Source organism: Bison bison, unplaced genomic scaffold (genome assembly GCF_000754665.1).
Source record: "Bison bison bison isolate TAMUID 2011002044 unplaced genomic scaffold, Bison_UMD1.0 scf7180017864280, whole genome shotgun sequence".
Taxonomy (NCBI): Eukaryota; Metazoa; Chordata; class Mammalia; order Artiodactyla; family Bovidae; genus Bison; species Bison bison.
The window spans coordinates 2,850,196-2,874,001 of record NW_011494852.1 but is presented as its reverse complement, the minus strand read 5'-3'; the positions used below and the strand labels follow the sequence as shown (position 1 = coordinate 2,874,001).

Here is a 23,806-nt window from a genome sequence, read left to right as displayed (position 1 = left end):
TGGATAGCTGGGTGGAGGGACAATGTCCAGAAGAGACAAAGGGGCAAGAGGTGGAAGTAGATGAGGGTGGAAAGTGTGGTAGCCTTCAACAGTTCATGTCACAGGGCAGAAGCCTCAAGCAGCTGGAACAGTCCCCGCAGTATGCTCTGTCAGCATTCAGGGACAGCAAAAATGCAGAGGCTGCAGGGGTAATACATGGCTAGCTGCTGCTCACAGCGCTACAGCTGCCTCTCCCTCCAAGAACCCGTCAGGGTCTTCCATAAGATCACCTGCCCGTGGGCTACAGAGGAGCCACGTTCTGAGCTGCCTCTGTGGACGCAGGCCACTGACCCTGAAGGGCTAACCAGCCCATAAACGAGAGGTTCTAAATCCTGGCTCCAGACCCATCACAGGTGCCAAAAAGCAAACAGAAACAAGAGCTAATAAACTCTGAGTCAAAATGAGGTAAAAAGACAATTTAAACATTAAAGTTTAATTTATATAAATAAAAGGAAATGCACTACTTAAATAATAATTCATCTGGGTCCTCTTGGATAATACAAAACTCTTCCATGGGCGCCTGATCATTTTGAGGCCAGCAACTCTTCTCACATGTGTAAATTAGAATGGTTCCGAATTCCACAGAAAGATCTGAAAAATACAACATAATCAGGATTCCAATAAAGAAAAAGTGTTAGGAGATACACTCAATATTCAGTTTGCTTAGTGAATATAGCCCAGACACTGGAACAAGACTGCTTGGGTTCAAACCCAGCTCTACCACCTAGTGATTTCACCTCTATGATATTATTATGTATTTATCATGATGATAAGATTGCTGTGTGGAGTAAATAAGCTAGTACATACAAGATACTTGGAACAGAGCCTGGCACATCTTGAGTGTTATCTGTAAAGCAGAAAGGTTAAGCAGAAGACGCTAATAGGAAGGAGAAGGATTGCTCAATATCAGGATAACTGATGTTGCCACAGGCAGTGGTTTTACCTTACAAGCTGAAAAAATAATTACTTAAGGCAAAAACAGTGCTCATTAGCACTCAGTCACAATACAGTCACAGTATTCCTATAGAAAGTGACTGCTGATTAAAAAAAAAAAAAAAACAGATAAGCAAAATATACTTTAAAAATATGGTACTTCCCAGGTGGTCCAGTGGTTAAAACTCTGTGCTTCCACTGCAGGGGGCACAGGTTCAATCCCTGGTCGAGGAACTAAGACCTTGCATCCTGCGTGGTGTGGCCAAATCCAGACTATTTGACGTTGAAGATCATTTTAAAATGTCATACTAACAGAACACTACGTCCAAGAAAGGATACAGGCAAAAAGCAGAAAATAGATAAGAATTTATAGAAATGTATCAATGGATGGAGCCAGGAAAAATGGCATCAAGAGAACGTGAGTAATAAGAAAGCCTGTTGATATCAGAATAGGAAAACAGGAGTCAACAGGATGAGTTGAGCAACTGGTTTGGAGCAGCAAAGGAAAAATGTAGGCAGGGCCTCCCTGGTGGCTCAGTGGTAACGAATCTGCCTGCCAATGCAGGGGACATGGGTTCAATCCCCAGGTCAGGAAGATCCCACATGCTGCAGAGCAACTAAGCTGGTGAGGCAACTAAGCCTGTGCTCTAGAATGTGGGAGCCACAGCTACTGAAGCCCACGTGCCGCAGCTCCTGACGCCCAAGCACCCTAGAGCCCATGCTGCGCAACTGGAGAAGCCACTGCCAAAGAAGCCCTGTATACTGCAACTAGAGAGGAGCCCCCACTTGGCACAACTAGAGAAAAGCCCATGCAGTGACAAAGACCCAGCAAAGCCAAAAATAAATAAATAAAAATTAAAAAAAAAAAACGTAGGCAGTTGGGCCTTCCCTGGTGGTCCAGTGCTAAGACTCCATGCTCCCAGTGCAGAGGGCCTGGGTTCGATTTCTGGTTGGGGAACTAGATCCCACATGTTACAACTAAAGAGATAGCATGCTGCATACCACAACAAAGATAGAAGATTCTTCATGCTGCAACTAAGACCTGGAGCAGCCAAATAAATAAATACATAAATAAATATATATATATATTAAATGTAGGTGGTGATAATGGAAAGAAAGTCAAAGACAGTCCCAAAAAAGGGTAAAATAGAGCTGATTTTGAAGAAATAACCTGGTGAATTTGAGAAAATTCCCAACTAAAATGCATAACAGGCAGTTTGTAGAGGGCATGAGAAGGCTACAGCCTCAGTAATAGTAACCACCAGGAGAGGAAAGAAGGAGATGCAAAGAATCAGAATAAAATATGAAATAGCTGAGTATTATACATGAACCCAGAGACCTCCCACAGTGGGGACTGAAGGGTAGGGAGGAGAAAGAGGCATATGGAGATCAAAACAGTCCTGTTATACATGTAATGAAAAAACATCAGCAACCACAAGAAACAGAAAAGACAGGTGAAATCTAGTTACAGGTAGAAAGGAAAGGCTTCCAAGAAGTTCAATGAATGCAGAGGGAAAGAGAAAAGATGTTATCATGGAGTTGAGAAGAGAAAGGTGACCCAACCAACTGGTGTTGCTTCTACAGAAAAGCTACAAACTCAACAGAAAAGACATTCAGGGGAATTCTCTGGTAGGCTGGTGGTTAGAACTCCTCACTTTCACTGCCGAGGGTGTGGGTTCAACCCCTGGCTGGGGAACTGAGATCCTGCAAGCCGCACGGCATGGCCAACTTAAAAAGAAAGAAAGAAAACAAGAAAAACTAAATATGCAGGTCCGAAGACCCATCCGATCCCATGATAAACAAAACTGCAAGGGACTTCCCTCGTGGTTCAGTGGCTAAGACTCTGCCCTCTCAACAGGAGGCCAGGGTTCAATCCCTGGTCAGGGAACTAGATCCCACATGCCTCAACTAAAAGTTCTCATGATGCAGCTAATGGTCCTGCATGCCACAACAAAAATCGAAGATCTCTCATGCCATACCTAAGACCTAGTGCAGCTAAAATAAGTAAATAAGAATTACAGAACAATGGGACTGTAAGACCTGTTAGTTCACTGACTGGACTTCATGGATAAAGAAAGTTCTATGGTGTCAGTGTTAGTTACAAAGGGTGGAGGGGCATCAGTCCACCCTTAGACTTCCACAAAGCAACATTCAATGCCAAAAGATATCTATATGATCGTGAAAGATCTCAGGGATTTTCAGAAAAATGTACTTCCAGTGAGGCCCAGCCATGGGAGATGACAGGAGGTACCAGATAAAAGGGCTGGTGGGGCCCTCACTATTAGAAGGTGACAGCATGGGGTTGACCAAGTTTTGAAGAAAGAAAGTGGGGCTTAATAACTTTACATATAAGTTGTCCTTCAACTAGAAAGGCAGACTAGTTAGGGCTCACACCTGCGAGCCCTCTTTGAGGCAATTACATGGTGGAATCCAACTAGGAGAGAACAGCATAAAGAATTCACAGGCTAAACAGCTATGAGAATTATGTTTCCAAAATACAGACTGATAACTTTAATAAAGCAAAACTGATACTAAAATATGTGGAGATGGAGTAGGGTAAACATTTCCTTACCTATTAAAGGGTCAAATACAAACTATTTAAAATGGAAATATGAAATGAATATAATTTTCTTAATTTCAGAAGATCTTTTAGAAACTAGGGCCTCTTTTAATAAAGAACCCATTACCTAAAAAGTCCAGCGGCTCCTTCACTTACACTTAATTTTTCTTATGTTAAATTTTCATGAATTTATTCTAGTACTTTAGTATTACTAAATCTTTTCCTTTTTAGAAAAAAAATTTCTAGTCATACATATATTTTAACTTTCTGTCTGCATTTATGTCAAGAATGATGACTGGAATGATCCTACACATGGGCAAATAATAGTGATTTCCAAGGTTTACCAGATATTTACAGAAAATCTTCAATAGAAAACTCAGGGATCAAAACAAGCAGAGAAAAAAAGGTAAACTGCAGGAAACAGAAAATGCAGGAAACAAGTAAAAATTTAAAAAATAGAACACATCCCAAAGATATGAAAGAAGATACTAAACTCATAAAAACAAACCAAAAAAGGGGACCTTATAAAAAGGTTTATATCCTATGAGTCAATGATTTATCCCAAGAATGAGAAGATGTTTAAACATACCAAAATCAGTGTAATATGCCACATTAATAGAATCAATAGAATTACATGATATCTCAACTGATGCAGAAAAAAGCATTTGATAAAATTCAAAACCCTGTAGTGATAAAAATCACTCAGTAAATGAGGAATAGAAGGTAAATTCCTCAAACTGAAAAAGGCCATATACATGAAAAACGCACAGTTAACATAATACTCAATGGTGAAAAACTAAAAGCTATTCCCCTAAGACCACGAACAAGACAAGGATCCCCACTTTTGCAACTTATATTCAATGAAGAAGTTCTATACAAAGCGATGGGACAAGAAAAAGAAATAAAAGGCATCCAAATCAGAAAGGAGGAAGTAAAATTATCTCTATTGATCTGATCTTTTTTCCAAGAATACTTGTTTTTGTCTCTGTACTTACATTTCCACACTAACAGAACAAAATCAAATTATCTGCAACTCAAATATTCTTATTAGAATGATGATAACAGAATCTGACCACAAACATTCAGTTTTTCATCTTGATGTTTTCAAATAAGAATTGTTTAAAACATATGTAGAACTCATCAGTTCCTAGGATAGTTACTAGAAAGTGATGATTTTTCTTTTCTTTTTTTTTTGGTGGCACCTCACGACTAGTGGAACTTCCTTAACTAAGGACTGAACTTGCACTCCCTGCAATGGAAGTGGGGAGTTTTAACCAATGGACCAGGAGGGAAGCCCCCGAAAGTAACAAATTTAAAGAAACTGAAATAGTAGTCTCCCAAATTACTTTAGCTGTTGCTATATTTTGTCCTAGAAATAAGTTACCCCTTTGAAAAATTATACTAAGATCAAACCCTGAAATGCTTTTCAATGAAGTAAAACTTACATGTTATTATAATGTCCATATAGCTAGTGATGTAGATAAAGATAAACAGTGATCTCTTCCTGTGTGTTTTTAGGGCTTCCCTGGTAGCTCAGCTGGTAAAGAATCCGCCTGCAATGCAGGAGACCTGAGTTCAATTCCTGGGTTGAGAAGATCCCCTGGAGAAGGTAAGGGCTACCCACTCCAATGTTCTGGCCTGGAGAATTTCAAGGACTGTATAGTCCCTGGGGTTGCAAAGAGTCGGACACGACTAAGCGACTTTCAGTTTCACTTTCTTATGGGTTTAATGCAATTCAAAGAATATGTAAAATGGTCCTGAGAAATCAGGTTAAATTGAAATATAAATTTAAGTTGGGAATATAAAAAGCAAACAATTTTCCTTGCTTTTGATGGTGTACAAGAAGTAGCCCATGTGACAGTGACGTCACATGACAAAGCGTGTTCGTGTTAAGAACACGTTCATCACCACAGAGGAAAGATTTACTGATTATATTGAAATAAAAGAAAAAATGTACATGATGCATCTTAGGTAATTATTGATAAACTGGAAAAAGATAATGTTGACATAAGAAAGCCCATCATCATGAGTGACTCACTCATTATACATGAGTGACTCACTCATTATACATGAGTGACTCACTCATTATACATGAGTGACTCACTCATTATACATGAGTGACTCACTCATTATACATGAGTGACTATGGCAGCTGTGCAAAGAGGTAGAAGCCATTATTCCTCAACTGTGTATGATTTTGCCAAATGTGTGCCTTGGTTAGCTTATAATCTTAACAGAGAAAATTTCTGCTCCTAAAATTAAACCACAATAACTTTTAAAATACTGTACAATGGATAAACATGTTTTGTGAATTCAGTATTTTCATGTCTGTTCTAAAAAGTACTTTAAATACACAAATGAATACTCAGTGGTTATAAAGATCAAATGTAATCAGTCCCTAGTCCATGTAAAATACTTATATTTAGCAAACAGCAATATGTATGTGTGTATATATATGTACATATATATATATATATATGAAGCTCTAAGTCATCTCAGTGGTGTCCGACTCTTTGCAACTAAGCAAGGATACTGGAGTGGGTTGCCATGCCCTCCTCCAGGGGATCTTCTCAACCCAGGGACTGAACCCAAGTCTCTAGGTCTCCTGCATTGGCAGGTGGGTTCTTAACCACTAGCGCCACCTGGGAAGCCCCATAAAATATATATTAGGAAATACAGATGATCTGATATTATATGTAGAAAATCCTAACGAATCCACAGCAAAAAACTTGGTTCTGAACAGTTTTCTGTTGTTTTTATATTATCCTTAAAGGCTCTGCCCTAGCCTTTATTCTTTCCTTTCTTCTGTGAGTTTTGGTTCGTTGGTCTTCTTTTTCTAGTTTCTTAAGGTAAACAATTAGGTCACTGATTTGTCTTTGTTTTCAACATATGTGTTTACAGCTCTTAAGATGACATGGTTGGGGACTTCCCTGGTAGTCCAGTGGTCAGGATTCCATGTTTCCGCTGCAAGGGGCATAGGTTCCATCCCTGGGCGGGGAACTAAGATCCCACATGCTGCACAGTGCAGCCAAAAAAATAAAGAAATTAAGACCCAGGGATGCCATTCAGAGGATATACACAAAAACACTAAAAACAGTGACTCAAATGTATCTGTATCCAATGTTACCAGCAGCATTACTCATAGTAGCCAAAAGATGGAAAGCCCCACCACCAAGTTAAAGAATTTAAAAAAATCTGTATTATACAGTGAACTCTGTATATCATGAATGAACTATAAAAAGGAAAGAAATTTTGATACATGCTACAACATGAGCCCTGAAGATATTATGATAAATGAAATGAGCCAGACACAAAAGGACAAATATCATATGATTCCACTTATGTCAGGTGTCTAGAATAGGCAAATTCAAAGAGACAGAAATGGACAGAAGAGAGGTTACCAGCAACTAGGGGAAGAGAAAATGAGCTGGGGTGGGGGGTGGGGCTCATTCTTTTACGGGAGGGGCAGAGTAGTTAATGAGTACAGACTGATTTTTTTGTTTGGGATAACAAAAAAGTTCTGGGAATAAAATAGTGGTGACAGTTACATAACACTGTGAATATATTTAATATCACTAAATTATACACTTAAAGAAATGGCTAAAATGGTCAATTTTTAAGTACGTGTATTTTATAATACATTTTTCAAAAAATCAGTTATATTTAAACATATTAATACTAGCAGCAAACATCAGAAACTGAAATTTTTTTAATGCCATTTATCATAGCATAAAAAAACATTTAACACATAGACACAAAACTGAAAAAAGATATGCAAGACTCTACACTGAAAAGTATAAGACTCTATTGCAAGAAATTAAAGAGAACCTAAATAAATGGAGAGATATACTAGTTACATGGACTGGAAGACTCAACATTGTTAAGATGTCAATTCTCCTCGATCTGATCCAGAGAACCAACGCAATACCAAACAAAATCCCAGAAAGTCTTTTACTTTTTTAAGAAGTTGGGGAAATAGCAACCCACTCCAGTATTCTTGGCTGCAGAATCCCAAGGACACAGGAGCCTGGCAGGCTGCAATCCATGGGGTTGCAAACAGTCAGACATGACTGAGTGACTGAGCATGCACATATAGAATGGCTAACTTATCGGACAGCTCAGTTAAAGAATTAAGAAATAAAATGCAATTTTAAAAAACCCCACAGAAATACAAATGATCTGGAAGAGTCAAAATATTTTTGAAAAGGAAGAATAAAGCTGAAAGACTGATACAACCAAGTTACAAATCCAATATTTTGGCCACGTGATAAGAAAAACTGACTCACTGGAAAAGACCCTGATGCTGGGAAAGACTGAAGGCAAAAGGAGAAGGGAGCGGCAGAGGATGAGATGGTTAGATAACATCATGGACTCAATGGACATGAATCTGAGCAAACTCTGGGAGACAGTGAAGGACATGGGAGCCTGTCATGCTGCAGTCCATGGGGTCGCAAAGGGTCAAACATGACGTAGTGACTAAACAACAACAACAAATCTTACAAAGCTACAGTGGTCAAGATAGTGTGGCAGTGGTGTCAAAACAGAAAAACAGATTAATGGAACAGAATGCAGAATAAAGAGTACAGAAACAAATTAACACATATATGGACAACCAATATTCAACAAAGGTAAAAGATACTTGAGCAGAGAAGAAGAGTCTTATCAATAAGTGGTGCTGAAACAACTGGATATTCACATGGAAAAGAAGGAACTTGAACCATACCTTATACCATATATAAAATTTAACTCAAAATGGACATAAATCTAAATGTAAAACTAGAAACAAAACTTGTGTCCTTGGGCTAAGCAATCATTTCTTAGACAAGATATCACAAACATAATTCATATAAGATTAATAAATTGTGCTTCAAAATTAAAAACTGTTTTTAAAAGGACAGTTTAGAGAATAAAAAGACAAGTCAGTACTTTATGGAAGGGGGAGAAAAAGGCACTGTTTTCAAGTGGACAAACCTAAAATACCAGCCAACATCAACAATCAATGTTTAAAGAGGCACCCTTGATAAGATGAGTGACAGGAAGAAAATGGCACTTTACCCCACACCCCATGATTTTCTTCTCAATAATCTGTAGTCTCATTCTAATTATGAGAAAAAAAATCAGATGAATCCAAAAGAGGGGCATCTTACAAAATAAGTGACCAGTACTCCCACAAATTGTCAAAGTCATCAAAAACGAGGCAGTCCTGGGATGTCTCTGGTGGTCCAGTGGCTAAGACTCCACACTCACAATGCAGGGGGTCAGGTCTGATCCCTGGTCAGGGAACTAGATCCCACATTCTACAGCTAAAAATCCCACATGCTGCAACAAAGACCTGGTGCAGCCAAATAAATAAATAAATATTTCTTTTAAAAAAATCTTGCTTAAGAAAAATGAGGAAGTCTGAATTTTCATCACAGGCAAGAGACACACTAAGTGATATCCTGGATGGGCTCTTGGATATTAGGTAAAAACTAAGGAAATCTAAATAAACTATGGACTTTAGTTAATAATGTATTAATATTGGCTCATTAATTATAACAAAAGTACTGTATTAGTATAAATTTATTTTAATAAAGGGGAAACTGGACGTGAGGTATATGGGAATTCTAGGTCCTTATTTCGCAATTTCTCTGTAAATTGAAAGCTTCTAAAGAATAAAGTCTACACTAAAAAAAAAAAGAAAAAAAACCCCAAAATAAAAATTGGCAAGCTAGACTTAGAGAAAATATTTGTACATTATATACCAGATGAAGGACTTGTATCCAGAATACATACAAAACTCTCAGAATTCAATAAGAAGACAAACTACCCAAATTTTAGAAAGAGAAAATGATTAGAACAGACACTTCACCAGAGAAAATATATAGTGATAAATCAGCACATGAAAATGATGCTCAAAATCATTAGTTATTAGAGAAACGCAAATGAAAACCATGCGATGTCGCTACACACTCATGAGACTGAAATGAACAAGACAGACCGTGTCGAGTATTGCCAAGGAGGTGCAACTCTCATGTACTGTCAGTTGTGATGTAAGTGGCACAGGCTCTTTAGAAAACAAGGTGGCAGTGTCTTAAAAAGTCAAACACACACCTACCGCACAATTCAACTGCTTTTCTCCTAGATACTTAATCCAAAAGCCTATGTCCATACAAAGGCCTGTACACAAATGTTCAAAGCAACTTTATTTATACTAGCCCCGAACGGAAGCAACAAATATGTCTCCTAAAAATTATTCTAAGTTCCCAAATTTTCTGTAATGCTTACATTTTATAAGGAAACAAAGATGAAACACTAGGTTTTCATTTTAAAAACTAATCCCAAATTAGTGCCAGAAACCCACAAACTCAAATAAATAAAGGGCCCTTTACCTAAATTAGCACTTCTGAGCATGCTGACCAGTGCTGGCATAAGCTGAAACTCAAATATCCTTCGGGCTCCACAGTAGCTGCAGGCTGGGAGTTCAGTGACTTCTGATGTAGGGCAGGTCAAAAAAAGTGGTTCTCCACTCCAGGAGTACCTAGAATAAGGACAAAAAGAACGCTGAATTAGGGCCACATACAAGTCACATGTTAACATCCAAGACTACACTTAATCGATTTTGTTTATTTCTTGGAGAATATCTGGAGCAAAACCAGATAGCAAAGAAAATCCAAAGGCCCAGAAAACTAGCTGCAAGGCTGGAAATGATAGCAAGACATCTGAATTCTTATCAATGCTTGATTTAAAGTCTAGATGAAGGCACTAAAGCTAATATTGAACTAAATTTAACTAAAACTGCAACAAAGCCCAGACTCTGCTCAATTGCAGATTGAGACTCAGCTCCCCACAGTTCTGGCCTTACAGAAGAAGGGGTGTGCACCCCTAAGGGATGAGTATCAACTTCAGTATCTATTTTCCTCCAACATACAGTTTCCAGTAAATATTTTTTTAAGTTACCAGATATGCAAAGAAGCAGAAAAAACTAACCCATAAAGAAAATAAATACATGGAGAGCCATAGCCAAAATGATGAACTTTTCAGACACACTTTATGCTTTTAAAAATTTCATTGAAGTATAGTTGATTTACAATGTGTGTTTAACTTCTGCTATACAGCAAAGTGACTCTTTTTCTTTCTTTTCCATTATGGTTTATCACAGGATACTGATTACAGTTCCCTGTGACATACAATAGGACCCTGATGGACAATATTTTTAAAACAACCACCAGATTAAGTCTCTCACTTCAATCACTCTTGTCATCAATGTACTTTAATATCCGCAGATTTAGTTCTTATTTCATTTTGGAGAAAATATCCTATTTTATCTTTGAGTATTGTTTTGGATCCATTTGTTGAGTTCTCTTCTTTGGACACCTGTTATCTTTATAGCAATTATATTTATCCACCTTCCAAGATGCTGCTGCTGCTGCTAAGTCGCTTCGGTCGTGTCCGACTCTGTGCGACCCCATAGACAGCAGCCCACCAGGCTCCCCCGTCCCTGGGATTCTCCAGGCAAGAACACTGGAGTGGGTTGCCATTTCCTTCTCCAATGCATGAAAGTGAAAAGTGAAAGTGAAGTCACTCAGTTTTGTCCGACTCTTAGCGACCCCATGGACCGCGGCCCACCAGGGTCCTCCGTCCATGGGATTTTCCAGGCAAGAGTACTGGAGTGGGGTGCCATTGCCTTCTCCGACCTTCCAAGATAGCACCTTCTAATTACTTTGTCTTTTTGTTCAGCATTCATGAGATTTTTGAAACTCTCTTCACATCAGTACTTTGATTTTCAGCCAAGTCGACTACTTCTAAATTTATTAGATATGCAATGTGTGGCTTGATTTCTTTAGCAATTCAACTTCCCTTGGCATCTTATTTTCTCAACTTTGAGCTCTTGGTTTTACTGAACACATTGTCTTACAAAGTTCATCTGTACCTTGAAAACTCTGCTGGGAATTATGTGTTCCTCAGATTATCTTTTCTTCCAGATATGGTTCTTGGCGCATTTTTGTATGCACTATTCATTTCTCTAATTTTACTACCAACAGTATGATTACATGGGTGGCCTGCCACTTTTCAGCTAGTTCAGGCCTCAAGAGGGCAACTCTGTTTAGACCACCAGTTTGCTCCAAAACAATGTGTGGGTTTTCTTACTGACTTCCTGTCAATCTCACATCAGAGGTCTGTTCTTTCCCCCTTCTCCAAACACATTTTTCATTTCTTGTACTCTTCTGTAGGTGAATCGGGGTGGGGGTAGAGTTCTGTAAGACTCAGTGCAATCTACTAGAACACCTGGGCTTCCTTTTTACTGAGATAGTGTAAAATGTCTTACATGTTGGGGGATCCCACTCTAATGGGCAAGAAATTGCCCTTGACTTCTTTATCATTTCTGTATCGTATCATGGAACCCAACTTTTGCTTCTGAGAGGCAATTCCTAATTCCCTGTATCTTTACCCGCACCACACCCAGTTGTGTGGCCAAAAGCCCTACAGCAGAAGATACAGATTCTTCTCCTGTTTGCTTCTTTCCAGATTCAACATTATTACCACAATTCTCAGGATGCTGTGGACTTATCAGTGTATCTTCAAGAAGTGAGAGAAGGAGGTTGAATGGCTAGAACTCACACTGAAGGTACAGAAATGTACCTTCCTCTGTGAAAAGAAAGTTAACTATATAAATAAATACATGTGAGGCACCCAGAACTGTATTAGACTTTTAGTGATATCACATCCTGGATTGCCACTTTGAGTTTTATGGTATTAAGTTTCTTTCCTTATTTCAATGCAGATGGAAGGGATTTTCTTTTTAAAGTTTTTTTTTTTCTACTTTATTTTTGGTTGATTTTTACTTTTTATATTCACTGTAACCAGGTATTAGGATAGAGAGACCACGTGATTTTACTCTGACCACTGTATCTAGACCCATTTTTCCACGTTTTCCCTGTGTTGTCATTTTTATATACTATAACCTGCTGGATATGTCATTTCCTCTGAGAGCCTCTGTGACATCCTATTTAGAATAGTTATGTTTTATTTTCCTCATTTATCACTTGTGGAAATCACACAATGTATCTTTTTATTTTTAAACTCTCTCACTAGAAGGTAAAATCTATAAAAACAAGGACTTTGTGTCATTTTCTGTTGTACCTGCAGCATCTATAACAGCACCTAACATCTGGCGTAGACTCTGTAAATATTAGCTGAATGAATGAACGTGCTCACTGAATCCTTCCAAACATCCTACAAAGTAGGCATTAGGCCCATTTTACAGAAGAGTAAATAGTCATCTGCCCCAAGGCCAAGTCTTCTAAGACCAAAACCAAGGTTCTTTTCATCCATACCATGTTTGAAAATGTACCGGTATCACAAATACCTACTATATGTAGATACTATGCTTTGCATGAGAATAACATACTGTCCTCACTGCCAAAGATCATGAATACATAAGTACACCAATACCATTAAGAGATCCTTATAGATCTCTGCTTCCCCAAAACAGCATAGTGGGTTTCAAACAACAGTCAGTATTTATGGATGTTGTACAGAGTATTTTCATCATCACCTCATTTAGTTCCCAGAGGGATCCTAAGAAATAGGTAGTTGTATTATCATCCTCATTTTGGAGACGAGGCACTGAGGATAAGAAAGGTTAAGTGAATTGCCCATGGACCTTCAACTAGAAATGGAAAACCCAGGCCCTGAACTTCCAAGACCTCTTATTCAATATCCTCTGGGCAGTTGTTACTTATTACAAAGTATTATGGCTTCGGTATAAGAAACTTGTAAAGTAGAATGTGCAAGGGAAATAAAACCAAAACTACTATAACAAAGATTTAGTTTCAAAGATGTAAATCAAACTGACAAAGACACACTCTGTAGTCTAAGAACAATCAAGACTCCACCCCCCAAATAACACCCTCCGAAATCCCCATCTCCAGCACTGCATCAACACTCATCCAATTTCACAAGCCAGAAGCTCAAAACCACTTTGTTGCCTTCCAATCTTTTACTCTCATATCCAAGGGTCACCAAGAACTGCCATTATACAAACATCTCCCAAACTCATTCCCTGTTTCCCACATCCTCTGCCTTGATCCAAAACCTTATACCATCTCTCACCTGGATTCCTTGAATCTCGAGTGATCATATCACTCCCCTGGCATCCACTGGCTACAGAATAAAATACAAATTCTTTAGTAAGAAATGGATTGAAAACATACCTAATCCATGCCAGTTCTAGACACCAAGTCTGGGGAGTACCCAGTCTGTCAAGGAGGACAACAAGGGTGTGTGTCCTAAAGGAGGTCAAGGTTTGGAGCTGTGGGAGGCAAGAACCAAGCTGTTCTCACTTCAGACACCATGGTGTCCAGCCCACTGGCTTGCCCCTATCCCGCCATGATGCACTTGGCTATCTTTTTCCTTCATCAGTTACTTCTGTGACACAAAGCATCCTTGGCCTTTATCCTACAGGGTATGGGCTAGGGGCTCCAAGTGTGTCTCCCGCATGGTGCCTTTCCTGATGAAACAGGCAAAGGCCCCTGGTCCCTCCTCTGGGTTGCTGGCACACTTGTTCACATCTCCGTTGGGCACCTATCATAGCATATAGTGTCCTGTCTCCTCTGACCAGACCAGGTACTTTTGTGGCCAGCACCAAGAGCGGTTGTTATTGGACCAACTCCAAGCCCAGCACACAATAACTCAGCCCTGGAGGAGGAGAGGATCAGTGTGAGCGTTGAGTCTCATCAGTGAAGAGGCCCCTCCCAAAGGGTGGTCTCCAACTAAGAATTACTGTCACTACTGAGGGGCTTGAAGGTTTCATAATTTGGGCATGTTTTCAACACAGCATCTCTAGTTGTCATGCCTAATTAAAATAAGGAGAAATAAAGTGAATTATCATCAATAAAATTAGGATGCCAAGAATCAAAAGTAAAGTCTGACTTTGTACTCTGGAGTAAAAACTACAGTCGAACAATATGTATCAAGAACCTTTAAACTTCAAAATTTCAATCCTCAATTTCGCTCCTAGAACTAGCTTAGACAGAAATCACTACGACATTCCAGGAGTTGTAAACAGGATGCATACTGCAGCACTAAACTATGCAAAACTGAAACAAACCAGATGGAAACAATCAAACACCCAACAATACTGCCACAAGCAAAGTCAAAAAACAAACAGGCCCAGAAAATAAATCATGATGATTTTAATCATATAAAATTAATCATCATAATCTCTCTAATATATAAAAAGTTCCTAAAAATCAAAAGGAACAAGAACTTATGGAAAAATGGGTAAAGGTTATGAATAGACAATAGGGAGGCCAAAAAGGTTTCTGTAAGATCTTACAGAAAAACCTGAACAAACTTTTGGCCCACCCAACAGAAGTAATTCCACAACACAGAAGAAGATATTCGTAAGAAAAAAATCAGGTAATATTATACCAAGATGCCCTTTTTCACCGTGAATTGACAGAAATACAAAAGCATGAACCTCACCCTGCTGGCAAGGCCATCGGAAAACAGGCACTTATAGGTTGCCAGTAGGAATTAAAGATCATATATTGCCAGCAGGAATTAAAAGTCCAATGGGAGAAAACTGGGTGCTAGCAATTAAAACCACAATTGCATAAACCCTTCTGCTTAACTATGCCACTTCAGGAAATGCATCCTAGAGAAATACTTGCTCACTAAAAGTCCATCAACAAGTAAAATGGACATGGGACTACAGTAACTTTTTTTTCTAATATAGTTCTTAATGTTCTGAAAAGATACAATAATAGATAATAGCACAGTTGAAAAAGCAGGAAACAGAATGTTTCTTGAATGCTTTCTTGTGATTAAAAAAAAAAAAAAGGAAAGTAACATGTGACATTTGCTTTGACATGCATAAAGAAATTACATAAGCACACACAGGAACTAACAACAGTGATGACCTGATAGATATGAATAATAGGAAAGGAATTATTCCGTTATATTTATACATATATGCACATGTACATACTTCTATGTTTTTGAGTCTTAAAAATGTGTTTTAAATTTAAATTTAAAACAGAAGAGGGGGGCGGGGAGGGAGGCAAAAAATAAAATAAAATAAAATAAAACAGAAGAAAATCACTTGGAAGAATTTTTAATACATAGGGAAACCCTCAATACCAATGAATGTTTATGAAAAGAGAATAGCTATATTCCATGACCCCAATTCACAATAATAAAAGAATACACACAATACCTACTTACACATATACATCCAGATATGTAAAAAATAACTAAACTTAATACACTAAAATCTTAGCTTCTTGGTTTGGGGAATATTGTAGATTTTGGTTTTCTTGTTCTGTTTTTCTGTGTTTTCCTAACTAACACACATTACTTTTGCATCACCAAGAAAAACAATAAAAGGAAATGTTCATTTACCTTAAAATCTGCTCCTGACAAGCAGCAATTCTCTTCATGAATTTGTAAAACATCTTATCTCCACTTTTAATTACAGTCTTCTCATATTTTTCATCACCATCACTAGACAGACTAAAAAGAAAAGCAGAAAACACTTTTGTGTGTCTACATTCAGAGAATTACTGTATTTAGAACAGTACACAGGGAATTTCCGGGTAGTCCACTAGTTAGGACTCCACATTCTCACTGCTGAGGGCCCAGATTGAATCCCTGGTTGCAGAACTAAAATCCCACAAGCTGCTCTGGGCGGCCTAAATAAATAAATAAGTTTTTTAAAAAGAAACAGAGTACACAATTTTAAAAACTTTACCACAGTAAAATATACATACATAACTTAAAATCATAAGTTTAACACTTTATAACGAATAACAGTAACCCCCTGCCCAACTTTCTCCCAAGCCCTGCTTCTTAGCCATTTTCAACACTGGATAATTATTTGCAATGTAAAAAGTCATCATGGGGCTTCCCTGGTGGTCCCGTGGTTAAGAATCCGCCCTGCAGTGCAGGGGATGCTGGTTCAATCCATGGTCCAGGAAGATTCCCCCATATCTCATGACAACTAAGCCCATGCACAACTACTGAGCCCAGACTCTAGAGTCCCAGCTCTGCAATAAGAGAAGCCACTGCAATGAGACGCCTGCACGTTACAAATAGAGAGTAGCCCCGACTCATCGCAACTAGAGAAAGCCTGTGTACAGCAACAAAGACTCAGGGCAGCCAAAAATAAAACAAATAAATAAACAAAATAAAAAGTCATATACCCACCGGCTCTTGTCATGTCTTTCTCCATTATGGAGTATTTTCAAACACCAACACGCCTGTAGGTGTGTCAGACCTGAAAAAGTTCTGCCTGAAAAGGTATCCCCAGTTTTGAGGATAAAACCAAAGAGTACCAACTCTGGAAGCCTCCTGATCAAACCACCTCTCAAACTCAACAGCACACACACTCACCTTTGGGAAAGCAGCTGTTCCATATCAACTCCTTCTCTCTGCTGATACTCCCTCAGAAGGCTCTGAGCATGGTCCAGACTGATGAAGTCCGTGTAGTCATCCTCATCGACGACACAGATGTAATAGGGCAGGAACTGCGGCACCGCAGGAGGCAAGGCCGGCCCTCCCCCAGGAGGTGCAGGAGGAGCAACACCTGGGACAGTATCCTGCAGGCGGAGGTCCTGGAGCTGGGAGGTCCAGTCTCTGTCCCTGGCATTGCTCGAATCATTTCCAAACTCCGAGACAGGCTGCAGTGGAGACGCTTCCTCACTGTCACTTCCCCAGTCATCTGCACCTTCACACCAATCCTCAGCTGTGAGGCCATTTTCCTGTTTCTGGAAAAATACCCAGCGAATGAGGTTCAAGCACACTGTTCCCTTGGCTTCCTGAGCCACCTAATCCTTCACCTTCCTGAAGGAACCTTACATCTGCCCCTCCCACTCCAGCATCTCATGGTTTACTCAAAAGCATGTTGGAGGTGAGGAATGTTGTGTTTCCTTTTCAGGGGCACTGTGGCAGATATACTATGGTGGTTTCTTCAACACCGCTTTCAGTTGTGCTTCATATACTACAGAAGCTGGTAAAAAAGAACTACATTTCCCAGACTCCTAAGCAGCTAGGGTTCTAGATATGGTCAGGGGGTCCGCTCATAAGGAACACTAGAGAGACAAACTTGACAGAATGAAGTAGAAAGAGTGACCATGAAGCAAAAGGCAGCTGGTATGTAGATGGAGACAGAGCAAGGCTCTGGAGTCAACAGTTCTGACAAGGGCAACTTCATCAGAATACATCTGGGCTTCCAGACTGCATGAGGGGTGTCATGGCAGCTCCCTGACAGGACAGTTCTGAGGTGTAGTTCTGCTGGTCACTCCTGGTGTAATTTCCTCCAGCCTATCTAGTAAGATAAGGAAAAACTTAACTTTAAATCAGTCTCAGCTATAAAAAGTCAAAACGCTTTTCTATTATCTGCAATTGAACCCCAAGAAATATAGGCAAACACCACCTTTTTATTCCTATTATTGCTAGCACAATGCTTCGCACACATTAAGAACTCAGTGAATATATAAAGCAACATTTATTGGGAAAGAAAAGCTGGATTTTGTTCTGCAGTCCTATCTTTGCAGGCAGTCCATGGGGTCGCAAAGAGACACGATTTAGCGACTAAACAACAATATGATAGTCACAACTGCGTTACCTGAGCGTCCTGAGTCTCTTTCTCTCTCATCTGCAGGCACTGGGAGCGGAACACCTTCCAACTTCATAGTAAAGAAAAACCGCGGTGAGGACTGCATCGCCAACTGCCGGAGGGCTGGCCAGTCCCCTCCCGGTGCAGCTGGCGCGGCCGCCGCTCCCGCCCACTCGACATAAATCCTGTGGGCAGCTCAGCTACTTCCCCGCCTACCTGCGCGCCCCGCCGCTACCGCACTCAGGGCGAGGGCAAGCGAACACGTGCAGGAGTCGATGAAAAGGAGAGCCTTCCAGCGGGCAGTACACCTGCACCACGAGGGCAAGCGGTTGCCGGCACAGTTCACACACCGGCCTCGGAGCTGCCACGGCGGGCAGGGCGTCCTGAGGACAAGGAAGGCGCTCAGACCCTGACTTTGTCCAGGGACCTCGCCCACTCCCTCACCCCGTAGCCCAACACCAGCTCCAGCCGACCCCGGCTCCCGCGCCCCACCTCACCGGAACGCCGCCCAGCTTGCTTGCGGTCCAGGCGCTCGGCCCCGTGGGACGGCCGTGCACTGCAGCATCTCGAAGCCCGAGCAGCACGGGTTTCCGAACAGCCGCCATGACGACCGGGAGAACAAGTGAAGAGGCGGGCTACGGCAGCCGAGAGGGTGCGCCTCTCTGCGCATGCGCTTCGCTGACGCCTGTGGGACAGCCCCGCCCCTCCTAGACCTTCTGGGAGATGTAATTTGGAGTTCTAATATGACCAACCTAGATAGCATATTCAAAAGTAGAGACATTATTCTGCCAACAAAGGTTCGTCTAGTCAAGGCTATGGTTTTTCCAGTGGTCATGTATGGATGTGAGAGTTGGACTGTGAGCGCCGAAGAATTGATGCTTTTGAACTGTGGTGCTGGAGAAGACTCTTTGAGAGTCCCTTGGACTGCAAGGAAATCGGTCCTGGGTGTTCTTTGGAAGGAATGATGCTAAAGCTGAAACTCCAATACTTTGGCACCTCATGCGAAGAGTTGACTCATTGGAAAAGACTGATACTGGGAGGAATCGGGGGCAGGAGGAGAAGGGGATGACAGAGGATGAGATGGCTGGATGGCATCACCGACTCGATGGACGTGAGTTTGAGTGAACTCTGGGAGTTGGTGATGGACAGGGAGGCCTGGCGTGCTGCGATTCATGGGGTCGCAAAGAGTCGGATACGACTGAGCGACTGAACTGAAATTTAATATCCTGGATTCCAGATGTTTTTTTTTCCCCTGGTAATGCGCCGCGAAAGGAAGTAGGTACCATCTACTGTGAGGTATCTTGCCGAGAAGTTTTATCTAAAATCAGGGGGGACTTCCCTGGCGGTCCGGTGGCTCTGACTCCGAGCTTCCAATGTAGTGGGCCGGGTTCGATCCCTGGTAGATTCCACTTGCCCAAGGGGCAGCCCCCCCAAAAATTGGAGGGGAATAGCACTCTCCTAAACAACCCCCCACCTCACCCCACCCCCGGAAAAAATAAAAAAAGAGGGTCCTAAATTTTTAGAGAAAAAATGTATAAAGTATTAGTCGTTCAGTCGTGTCTCTTTGCGACCCATGAACTGTAGCCCACCAGGCTCCTCTGTCCATGGAACACTCCAGGCAAGAATATTGCAATGGGTTGCCATTTCCTTCTCCAGGGGATCTTCCTGACCCAGGGATCAAAGCCCGGTCTCCTGCATTGCAGGCAGATTCTTTATCATCTGAGCCACCAGGGAAGCCCACATTTTTTAGACACATTGAAATGCCTATACTGTAGATGAAATGATGTATCTGAGGGTTGGTACGTGATGGGAGGGGTCCGTAGATGAAATAAAATTGGCCCTGGATTGATAATTGTTCGAGTTTGGTGTGAGGCACAGGGTGGTCTGTTATGCTATTTGAATTTTATATGTTCGAGTTTTTCCCTAATAAAAATTTTAAGATGCCTGTAGCACACCCAGGGGAATTTTAAAAAGGTAGTGCTAAGTGAAAGAAGCTAGATACAAAAGGCCACATTCTGGAAAAGGTACCTTTGTAGTCAAATCAATGCTTGCCAGAGAGTCTGGGTTTAGGGGGCAGAGATTGACCACAAAAGGATGCCAGAACTTGGGGTGATGAAAATGCTATAGATCTCACTTGTGCTGGCTACATGACTGGATAGAATTGTCAGAACTGTACACCAAAGATGAATTTTACTATATGTAAATTACACCTCAATAAATTGAACTTAAAAAAAGCATGTTGCAGAAGTACTATTTCAGGCTTTGTACTGTGGTGTGTAAAAAAATAAAAAAGACACAGGTGCCTCCTTTTGTTTGACTCCAGCCCCAGCAAGGACTTGGAGCTGAAACCTGGTTTACTCCTGGTTTATTACTGCCAATCTGATGGCTTTACAGGTACTATGAAGTCCAATCTTGCTGTTCTCATCATGTCTATCCAAAATGGTTGGATGACTTGGTAGATACTTGTTATTTCAGCTAAATGTTTCCCAGGATACATTTCTAAATTACTGCAATAAGAAACAAACTTCACAATTCTTCCTGGGGATTTCTGTGGTGGTCCAGTGTTTAAGACTCTGTGCTTCCACTGCAGGAGGCACGAGTCCAGTCCCTGGTCAGGGAACTAAGATCCATATGCTCCCCCCCGCCAAAAAAAAATTTTTTAAGTCTTCTTATTCTTGCTAACATAGCAAGATCTCCTCCAGCAAAAGGCCACAGTCTGGAAAAGGTAAACTTTTGTCATCAAATTGATGGTTGCCAGTTACTGAGCTCTCTCCAATGTCATCTGATTATATCATAACACTACCTATTACAGCCTCTCCATCAACGTGTGACCACAGCATGAAGGCTTATTACTTAAGAGGAATTTTTAATATGTGAATTACTACTGCATTCCAGAATTCCAGAAGCAGCTTAAAAGCAATCTGACACTGGCATTATTGTGAAGTCCTTGGGAAGAGTCCTTGCATGTGTGAGACTTGGAAGCGTCTGACTTAATTCATGATTTTGTAGGATTTGGGCCTCCTGACAAACTCACAGCAATCATCAAATGATGATACAGTTGGTATTTGAGGAAATACAGAATGAAGATGTTGAACACTGTTTCAGTCTCACCCAAAGAGCTGTTTGTGATGGTTAATTTTACATGTCAACTTAACCGGGCTAAAGAATGGCCAGATAGCTGGTAAAAACATATTTTCTCTGTCTGTGAGGGTGCTTCAGAAGAGAATAGCACTTGAATTGGTAGACTGAATAAAGATCTGCCCTCTATAATGTGAGTGGGCATTCTCCAGTCTACTGGGAGCTCAAAGAGAGCAAAACGAAGGAGAAAAGATGAATTTTCTCTCCTTCTTGAGCCAGGACAACCGTCTTCTTCTGCCCTTGCACATCAGAGCTCCTGGCTCTCAAGCCTTCAGACTCTGGACCTTAACATCAGTGGCCTCTTCGTTTTCATGCCTTCAGGGTCAAACTGAATTATGCCCCTGGCTTTCCTGAGTCTCCAGCTTGTAGACAGCATATTGTGGGATTTCTCAGCCTCCATAATCATGTAAGCCTCCTCCCATAAGAAATCTCCTTGTTCACCTATATAGAAATATACAGACACATCCTATTGGTTCTGCTCCTCTGGAGAACTCATATACTATTCAAGACTCGCAACAACTGGCAGCCGCAGAGTGGACGCTGTAAGAGATTACAGTGGCAGTGATGAGCAAAACCAGGTAGGGCCAAGGGACATGTGGCCAACTGGTGTTTTCCAGGTCCTCTTCCTCCTGACACAAGACGGCAGCTGGCCTAGAACTCAGGGGTCTCACTGCTACAAGATCCTTTGTGTGAAACCAAGTCGGCCTGAGACAGTCTGCCACCAGAATTTTCCTCTCTGTAAGTTTTTTGTGTGTGCTTGCTCTTTTGTAACAGAGGAAGTGCCTTTGCTGGGACTATAGCTCACTTTTCATCAGCTGTATTAAGAAAGGAGGTGGGTTAGCAGGGGTTTCAACAGAGCTTGAGTGTTGAAGAGCCTCTATCACTTCTGCAAAAGTGGGGAGAGAAGTGGACATTCACTCTGGGAATAAAAAAAGAATCTCATTTCACCACTAGGAAGATGAGAAGTGGTGACAATTTCTATTATTTTAGGTGGACATTTGCACCTACATGGTCACTCTACAATCAGGGTATTCCTTCCTTCCATGGGTGCAGTTTGTCCTGACTTCTCCCTATTTGGAGGAAGGAATATGACCAAGCCAGTTCAGTTCAGTCACTCAGTCGTGTCCGACTCTTTAAGACCCCATGAATTGCAGCACGCCAGGCCTCCCTGTCCATCACCAACTCCCAGAGTTCACTCAAACTCACGTCCATCGAGTCGGTGATGTCATCCAGCCATCTCATCCTCTGTCATCCCCTTCTCCTCCTGCCCCCAATTCCTCCCAGTATCAGTCTTTTCCAATGAGTCAGCTCTTCACAGGACAACTCAAATCCAGGCAGCCCAGAAGATGGGGTCAAGGCCACCCTGATGACAGGGTCGAGGGCAGCAGGGCCTTATGAGGGGCAGTAGTTTTCCTGGTTGAGATCATTCTGTGTCATAGTCTAGGGTGTACATCTGGAAAGCTCAGCCTCTAGCCTGCCCATTAGTTCTGCTCATCATTTTTTTAAAAACCTTAACTTATTTTTGGCTAATTTATTTTGGGCTTCCCTTGTGGCTCAGCTGGTGAAGAATCTGCCTGCAGTGCAGGCACCTGGGTTCAATCCCTGGGTTGAAAGATCCCCTAGAGAAGGGAAAGGTTACTCACTCCAGTATTCTGGCCTGGAGAATTCCATGGACTGTATAGTCCATGGGGTCACAAAGAGTCGGACATGACTGAGCGACTTGCACTTTACTTCACTTCATTTTTGGCTCTGCTGGATCTTCGTTGCCACTCCAAGTCTTTCTCCAGTTGCAGTGAGCTGGGGCTACTCTTTAGTGATGCACGGGCTTCTTATTGAGGTGGTTTCTGCTGTTGGGCACAGGCTCTAGGGCGCTCAGGCTCAGTAGTTGTGGCTCCTGGGCTCTAGAGTTTAGACTCAGTAGTTGTGGTGCATGGGCTTAGTTGCCCCGTGGCATGTGGAATCTTCCTGGACCAGGGACTGAACCCACGTCCCCTGCATTGGCAGGCAGATTTTTAACCACTGGACAACATGGAAAGTCCCATCAATTCTTTAAATGAAATTCCTTTTCAGCTAAGTTGGCCAGAAGTATTATTTAATCTTGAATAGAAGTACCTTAAATAGAAGATAAAAGAGCAGTTTGTTCAAAATTCCTTTTTTTTCAATGTCTACCTTATCAAAGGAAAGAATTACTTGAGCACCTGGCCAGGAGTTAGCAGTCACTCTTGATCTGGGCCAGGAATCCACCCAAAAGAGACAAAATCTCACTGTGGTTTTAAAAACCATTCAGCAAATACTGTAAGCCTCACCCTGAGCAGTGTAAGAAGACAGAGGAGAGATCCAGCTGCAGAGGCCAAGCTGCCCTCGAGACATGGACAGTGCTCCGCTGCACCCACTCTCTTCTCAAGGAACCATCTTCCAGTGTGGATCTGCTCACCAATTACAGTCAAGCCTCAGTCAAGGCAACCACTCTTCCTACTGGGCACCTTGACTTCTGCAGAGAGCCCATCTCACGACAAAGAGGCTAAGCCCATGAC

At 41.3% G+C, this 23,806-nt stretch overlaps 1 protein-coding gene across 1 annotated transcript; it reads right to left on the bottom strand.

Moving 5' to 3' along the window:
• Positions 1 to 456: 456 nt before the first annotated feature.
• On the bottom strand, positions 457 to 18,788 carry PDCD2L (programmed cell death 2-like). The gene is made up of 7 exons (XM_010848955.1): positions 18,632 to 18,788; positions 18,351 to 18,517; positions 18,144 to 18,204; positions 16,910 to 17,283; positions 15,920 to 16,030; positions 9,904 to 10,052; positions 457 to 630 (listed from the first exon to the last, which is right to left on the bottom strand). Exons 1-7 carry the CDS (start codon positions 18,737 to 18,739, stop codon positions 500 to 502), a joined length of 1,101 nt encoding a protein of 366 aa, XP_010847257.1. The 5' UTR covers positions 18,740 to 18,788; the 3' UTR covers positions 457 to 499.
• Between the last annotated feature and the right edge of the window lie 5,018 nt (positions 18,789 to 23,806).